The sequence below is a fragment of the Bison bison genome, unplaced genomic scaffold (genome assembly GCF_000754665.1).
Source record: "Bison bison bison isolate TAMUID 2011002044 unplaced genomic scaffold, Bison_UMD1.0 scf7180017864519, whole genome shotgun sequence".
NCBI classification, from domain to species: domain Eukaryota; kingdom Metazoa; phylum Chordata; class Mammalia; order Artiodactyla; family Bovidae; genus Bison; species Bison bison.
In genome coordinates, this window is record NW_011495072.1 from 12,204,501 (window position 1) to 12,212,672 (window position 8,172).

Here is an 8,172-nt window from a genome sequence, read left to right on the forward strand (position 1 = left end):
TAGCACTTTCACAGCATCATCTTTCAGGATTTGAAATAGCTCAACTGGAATTCCATCACCTCCACTAGCTTTGTTCGTAGTGATTCTTTCTAAGTCCCACTTGACTTCACATTCCAGGATGTCTGGCTCTAGGTGAGTGATCACACCATCATGATTATCTGGGTCATGAAGATCTTTTTTGTATAGTTATTCTGTGTATTCTTGCCGCCTCTTATTAATATCTTCTGGTTCTGTTAGGTCCCTACCATTTCTGTCCTTTATCGAGCCCATCTTTGCATGAAATTTTCCCTTGGTATCTCTAATTTTCTTGAAGAGATCTCTGCTACTACTGCTAAGTCACTTCAGTCGTGTCTGACTCTGTGCGACCCCATAGACAGCCGCCCACCAGGCTCCTCCGCCCATGGGATTTTCCAGGCAAGAGTACTGGAGTGGGGTGGGAGAGATCTCTAGTCTTTCCTATTCTGTTGTTTTCCTCTATTTCTTTGACTTGATTGCTGAGGAAGGCTTTCTTATCTCTTCTTGCTATTCTTTGGAACTCTGCATTCAGATGCTTATATCTTTCCTTTTGTCCTTTGCCTTTCGCTTCTCTTCTTTTCAAGCTATTTGTAAGGCCTCCTCAGACAGCCATTTTGCTTTTTTTGCATTTCTTTTCCATGGGGATGGTCTTGATCCCTGTCTCCTGTACAATGCATGAACCTCCGTCCATAGTTCATCAGGCACTCTATCTATCAGATCTAGTCCCTTACATCTATTTCTCACTTCCACTGTATAATCATAAGGGATTTGATTTAGGTCATACCTGAATGGTCTAGTGGTTTTCCCCACTTTCTTCAATTTTAAGTCTGAATTTGGCAATAAGGAGTTCATGATCTGAGTCACAGTCAGCTCCCGGTCTTGTTTTTTGCTGACTGTATAGAGCATCTCCATCTTTGGCTGCAAAGAATATAATCAATCTGATTTTGGTGTCGACCATCTGGTGATGTCCATGTGTAGAGTCTTCTCTTGTGTTGTTGAAAGAGGGTGTTTGCTATGACCAGTGCGTTCTCTTGGCAAAACTCTATTAGCCTTTGCCCTGCTTCATTCCGTACTCCAGGGCCAATTTGCCTGTTACTCCAGGTGTTTCTTGACTTCCTACTTTTGCATCCAGTCCCCTATAATGAAAAGTTCATCTTTTTTGGGTGTTAGTTCTAAAAGGTCTTGTAGGTCTTCATAGAACCATTCAACTTCAGCTTCAGCATTACCAGTTGGGGCATAGACTTGGATTACTGTGATATTGAATGGTTTGCCTTGGAAGTGAACAGAGATCATTCTGTCGTTTTTGAGATTGCATCCAAGTACTGCATATTGGACTCTTTTGTTAACCATGAAGGCTACTCCATTTCTTCTAAGGGATTCCTGCCCACAGTAGTAGATATAATGGTCATCTGAGTTACATTCACCCATTCCAGTCCATTTTGGTTCACTGATTCCTAGAATGTTGACGTTCACTCTTGCCATCTCCTGTTTGACCACTTCCAATTTGCCTTGATTCATGGACCTAACATTTCAGGTTCCTATGCAATATTGCTCTTTACAGCATCAGACCTTGCTTTTATCACCAGTCACATCCACAGCTGGGTATTGTTTTTGCTTTTGCTTCATCCCTTTGTTCTCTCTGGAGTTATTTCTCCACTGATCTCCAGTAGCGTATTGGGCACCTACTGACCTGGGGAGTTCATCTTTCCGTATCCTATCATTTTGCCTTTTCATACTGTTCATGGGGTTCTCAAGGCAAGAATACTGAAGTTGTTTGCCATTCCCTTCTCCAGTGGACCACATTCTGTCAGACCTCTTCACTATGACCCGCCCGTCTTGGGTGGCCCTACAGGGCATTGCTTAGTTTCATTGAGTTAGAGAAGGCTGTGGTCCGTGTGATCAGATTGACTAGTTTTCTGTGATTATGATTTCAGTGTGTCTGCCCTCTGATGCCCTCTCGCAACACCTACCGTCTTACTTGGGTTTCTCTTACCTTGGACGTGGGGTATCTCTTCACGGCTGCTCCAGCAAAGTGCAGCCGCTGCTTCTTACCTTGGACTAGAGGTATCTCCTCACTGCCGCCCCTCCTGACCTTGAACGTGGAGTAGCTCCTCTCGGCCCTCCTGCGCCAGTGCAGCCACTGCTCCTTTTTTCTGAATATTATTCCATTATATGGGTATACTATCTCTTGTTTGCCTCATTCATCAGTTAATGGACAATTAGCTATTTCTACTTTTTTACTATTATGAGTAATGGTGTTATGAAATTGAGTACAAGTTTTTGTATAGACATATGTTTTCATTCTCTTGGATATGTATCTAGGAGTAGAATTGCTGTGTCATTAGATAACTCTATGTTTAACCTCTTGAAGAACTGCCAAACTGTTTTCCAAAGTGGCTATACCATTTAATTTCCACCAGCGGTGAATGAGGGTTCTGAGTTCTCCACATCCTTGCCAACACTTGTTATTATCTGTCTTCTTGATTTTGTTATCTTTGTGAATAGAAAGTGGTATTGTTGTCCATTATTAATTTGTTTTTTTTTCTTGTTTAGTTCTTTGCATATAATAGGTACAAGTGCCTTAGATATTTGATCTGCAATTATTTTCTTCCATTCCATGTATTATCTTTTACAGAAAAGTTTTAAATTTTGATGAAGTCAAATTTATTTATTATTTCTTTTGTTACTATTGTATTTGGTGTCATATATAAGAAACCACTGCCTAGTCCAAGAACACAGAAGATTTATATCTTCTAAGGGTTTTACGTTTTAAACTCTTACTTTAGGTCTACTATGCATTTTGAATTAATTCAATATGGTGTTAGGCAGGGGTTTAACTCCATTCTTTTGCATGTGGATATCCAGTTGTATCAATAACATTTGTTGAAAAGACTATTTTCTCCACTGGATGGGCTTGGCAATATTATTGAAGTTAACCATACATGTTAAAGGTTTACTTCTGAACCCTCAAATTCTATTTCATTGATCAGTATATCTGTCCTTACACGAGAACCACAGCTGCCTTAATTGGTGTGGTTCTCTAGTAAGTTTGAAATTAGAAAATGTGACTTCTCTAGCTTTTTCTTTTTTCTCTCAGAATTGTTTGGGCTATCCTGAGTCCCTCATATTTCCATATGAATTTTAGGATTGACTGAGCAACTAAGCACACACACAGTGTTAGAAGAAGTCCATCTAGGATAATGGACAAAGCTTGAGAAAATGGTCTTTGATATGTTGGGAGACTAAATGATCAAGGGAAATATGCACAGAAGACCCAAATAGACATTTCTCTAAAGAAGACATACAGATGGCCAATAGGCACATGAAACAATGCTCTATCACTAACTATTAGAGAAAGGTAAATCAAACTACAATGAGGTATCACCTCACACCAGTCAGAATGGCCATCATTAAAAAAATCTACAAATAATAAATCTAGAAAGGATGTAGAGAAAGGGGAACCCCCCTACACTGTTGGTGAGAATTAAGTTGGTGCAGCCACTTTCTGGAGAACAGTATGGAGGTTCCTCAGAAAACTAAAAATAGAATGATCCCGCATTTCTACTCCTGGGCATATATCTGGAGAAAATTAAAATTCAAAAATGTACATGCACCCCTATGTTCATGGCTTCCCCCATAGCTCAGTCAGTAAAGCATCTGCCTGCAATGCAGGAAACCCAGGTTTAATTCCTGGGTGGGGAAGCTCCTCTGGAGAAGGAAATGGAAACCCACTCCAGTATTCTTGCCTGGAGAATCCCATGGACAGGGGTGCCTAGCAGGCTACAATCCACGAGGTCACAAGAGTCGGACACGACTTAGCGACTAAACCACTGACACCTGTGTCCATAGCAGCACTATTTACAATATCCAAAACATGGAACCAACCTGAACAACTATCAACAGATGAATGGATAAAGAAGATGTAGTACATATATACAGTGGAATACTACTCAGCCATTAAAAGAATGATTTGTAGTCATTTGCAGCAACATGGATGCAACTAGAGATTATCAGACTAAGTGAAGTAAGCTAGAAAGAGAAAGACAAATACCATATGCCATCACTTTCATGTGGAATCTAAGATATGGCACAAATGAACCTATCTATGAAACAGAAACAGTCACAGATATAGAGAACAGACTTGTGGTTGCTAAGGGGGAGGGATGATAGGTGAGAGTGGGACCGGGAGTTTGGGGTTAATAGTTGCAAACTATTATATATAGGATGTATAAACAACAAGGTACTACTGTATAGTACAGGAAACTATATTAAATATCCTGGGATAAATTATAATGGAAAAGAATATAAAAAATGTATATATGTGTATAACTAAGTCACTTTGCTGTACAGAAGAAATTAACACAACATCGTAAATTAACTATTGTTGTTCAGTTGCTCAGTCATGTCTGACCCTCTGAGACCCCATGGACTGCAGCATGCCAAGCTTCCCTGTCCTTCACCATCTCCTGGAGCTTGCTCAAACTCATGTCCATTGAGTTGGTGATGCCATCCGACCATCTCATCCTCCATCGTCCCCTTCTCCTCCTGCCTTCAGTGAGTTGGCTCTTCGAATCAGGTGGCCAAAGTATTGGAGCTTCAGCTTCACCATCAGTCCTTCCAATGAATATTCAGGACTGATTTCCTTTGAAATTTTGGATTGATTGCTTTGATCTCCTTGCTGTCAAAGGGACTCTCAAGAGTCTTCATCACCACAGTTCAAAAGCATCAATTCTTCAGCGCTCAGCCTTCTTTATGGTCCAACTCTCATATCCATACATGACCATTGGAAAACCATAGCTTTGACTATACAGACCTTTGTTGGCAAAGTAATGTCTCTGCTTTTTAATACACTGTCTAGGTTTGTCATAGCTTTTCTTCCAAGTAACAAGTGTCTTTTAATTTCATGGCTGAAGTCACCACCTACAGTGATTTTGGAGCCCAAGAAAATGGAATCTGTCACTGTTTCCATTGTTTCCCCATCTATTTGCCATGAAGTGATGGGACCAGATGCCATGATCTTAGTTTTTTGATCTTTGAGTTTTAAGCCGGCTTTTTTGCTCTTCTCTTTCACCTTTATCAAGAGGCTCTTTAGTTCCTCTTCACTTTCTGCCATAAGAGTGGTGTCATCTGCATATCTGAAGTTATTGATATTTCTCCCAGCCATCTTGATTCCAGCTTGTTTCGTCCAGCCCGGCATTTCACATGATGTATTCTGCATAGAAGTCCAATAAGCAGGGTGACAATATACAGCCTTGATATATTCCTTTCCCAATTTGGAACCAGTCTGTTGTTCCATGTCTGGTTCTAACTGTTACTTCTTGACTTGCATACAGGTTTCTCAGGAGGCAGGGGCTTTCCTGATGGCCCATGCGGTAGTGTCTGCCTGCAATGCGCGAGACCTGGGTTTGATCCCTGGGTTGGGAAGATCCCCTGGAGAAGGAAATAGCAACCCACTCCAGTACTCTTGCCTAGAAAATCCCATGGACAGAGGAGTGTGGCAGGCTACAGACCATGGGGTCACAAAGAGTCGGACATGACTGAACGACTTGACTTCTCAGGAGGCAGGTAAGGTGGTGTGGCATTCCATCTCTTTAAGATTTTTCCACAATTTGTTGTGATCCACACAGTCAAAGACTTTAGTGTTGTCAATGAAGCAGAAGTGGAAGTTTTTCTGGAATTATCTTGCTTTTTCTGTGATCCAGTGGATGTTGACAATTTGATCTCTGGTTCCTCTGCCTTTTCTAAATCCAGCTTGAACATCTGGAAGTTCATGGTTCACGTACTGTTGAAGCCTAGCTTCGAGGATTTTGAGCATTACTTCGCTAGTATATGAAATGAGTGCTAGCAGGTGAAATTAACTATACTTTGATAATAAATTTAAAAATTCTAAGTAAATCTGATAATTAATCAAGTTGGGGAATCATTAAATGAGGAAAGGCCTTAAAAGTAGTGTACTAGTTTGTTAGGGTTGCCGTAACAAAATATCACAGACTAGGTGGCTTGTGTAAGAGAAGTTGTTTTCTCACAGTTCCGGAGACCAGAAGCCCAAGATCAAGGTTTCTCTGAGAGCTCTCTCCTTGGCTTGCAGATGGCCAGCTCCCTCTGCCCTCACATAGTTTCCTTTGTGTGCCAGCACATATGTATCCAAACTTCTACTTAAGAGAACACCAGACATACTGGAATAGGGTCCACTCTGAATAAGGGTTTCCCAGGTGGCACAGTGGTAAAGAATTTGCCTGCCAGTGCAGAAGACAAAATAGACCTGGGTTTGATCCCTGGGTTGGGAAGATCCCCTGGAGGAAGAAATGGCAACCCACTCCAGTATTCTTGCCTGGAAAATTCCATGGAGAGGGGATCCTGGCAGACAACCAAGCATGTGTGAATACAAACTCTCCACTCTTAATGCCTAATGAAATTAACTTAATTACCTCTTCAGAGACTTTATCCATGAACAGTGACATTCTGAAGCCCTGAGGGTTAGGGCTTCAACATAAGAATTTTGGTGGTAGGGGGACACAATTCGGCCCATTAGAAGTAAACAGTGGCATTGCCTGGTATCTTAAGATTAAAATAATTATTTTGATATTTCAAAACCACTTAATCAGTCATTTAAAGCATGATCTGGACACTCTAGAGGTGGATTTCTGAGACCCTTTCTAAGGGTCCTTGAAGCCTGAACTATTTTCATAATATGAAGATGTTATTTACCTTTGTCACTTTCATTCTCTTGCAATGAAAGAGGTTTTTTTCCCCCCAGATTAATGATAACATTCCTCTGCTGGTTAATAAGAACATATTCTTCAGTTTAAAATTTTTCTGTTTTAATGTCTCATGTGATAGATAATATTGATAGATGTAACCTACATAAACAAAAAACTTTTTGGAGTCCTCAAGGATATTTTAGAGTGTAAAGGAGTGCTGAAACAAAAATACTACTGTAAGAAGAAATGCAATTTGACATAATAAGCTTCCGTAAAGATTAGGCAACCAGGGAACTAAAGTCCAGATTCAGTTTCCATCAATAAGGTCCTCTAATCTCATGGTGTTTTTATGCATAGAGAACACCTCTGGCTAATTTTGATTGCTAGGATGGTGCTTAGGAAAAGAGATAATATTTAGATAATTTGAGTCCTTGAAATGTTGAAAAGAAAGTGAAAGTCACTCTTTTGGGTCTGACTCTTTGTAACCCCATGGACTATGCAGTCCATGGAGTTCTCCAGGCCAGAATACTGGAGTGGGTAGCTGTTCCCTTCTCCAGGGGATCTTCCCAACCCAGGGATTGAACCCAGGTCTTCCACATTGCAGGTGGATTTTTTACCAGCTGAGCCACCAGGAAAGTGAAATATTGAGGGCTTTATTAATTTGCATTAAATTATGTGAAAAGTTAGCAGTTCAAAAATATATATCCTATGGCTTTTGCTACTCTGTACTGGATTACTGCATTCTGCATTTTATATACTTTGCTAATGTAACACAGAAGATAGCAAGGAGTCTGACTGTGGTGAGAAAATATATTAGCATTTTATTATCTTGGTTCTTCTTTAACAGCTGTTAAAGTGTATTGTTACTTTGTTCTCTGTCAGCTTTTGAAGACTCACTGGCTAAACACTCATGCAGAAGACCCTGGACTGGTGATTTTGATGGGATGCTGTGCCTTCTCTAACTTCTGTGGTCAGTTTGTCAGCTACCCACTGAATCTAGTGAGAACTCGCATGCAGGTTCAAGGTGAGTTTTTGTGAGAAGGATGATAGTTACAAAACCCCATGTGATTTAGGACTTTTACTTTCTGCTCTGAAGAATGTCTTAGAATTCTCCTCATTACCATCATTCATGTTAGTTTTTTTGAAAAGACTAAATTAGGAAATCCTCTTCATATGAGTTTTAATGGTCCTATTTATTTGAAATTGAGTTTTAAAGATCAAATCTAAACTTCATAGCCACATGAAGATGGGATATTCTGCCTTAGGTGGTAGAATTAATGTCTCCATGCCAAAGGTATCCAGTCTATTCTTAAACTAGAGTTTACAAGATTGTGATAATGAAGGATTCAAAAGTTAGGTATTTATCTAAGTGACTTTTAAAGGATTTTTGCAAGATGGTATATAGTGATTCAAATTCATTTAAAAAGAAGTTGATAAAGTATCTGCCAATTATTAG

At 40.0% G+C, this 8,172-nt stretch overlaps 1 protein-coding gene across 1 annotated transcript in view; it reads left to right on the forward strand.

The window, feature by feature from the left end:
* The window catches only part of LOC104981784 (calcium-binding mitochondrial carrier protein SCaMC-1-like), a 58,950-nt gene that overhangs the window by 33,239 nt on the left and 17,539 nt on the right, over nucleotides 1-8,172 (forward strand). The window contains 1 exon segment of the mRNA XM_010831032.1: nucleotides 7,599-7,744. Coding sequence (XP_010829334.1) covers nucleotides 7,599-7,744 — 146 coding nt within the window.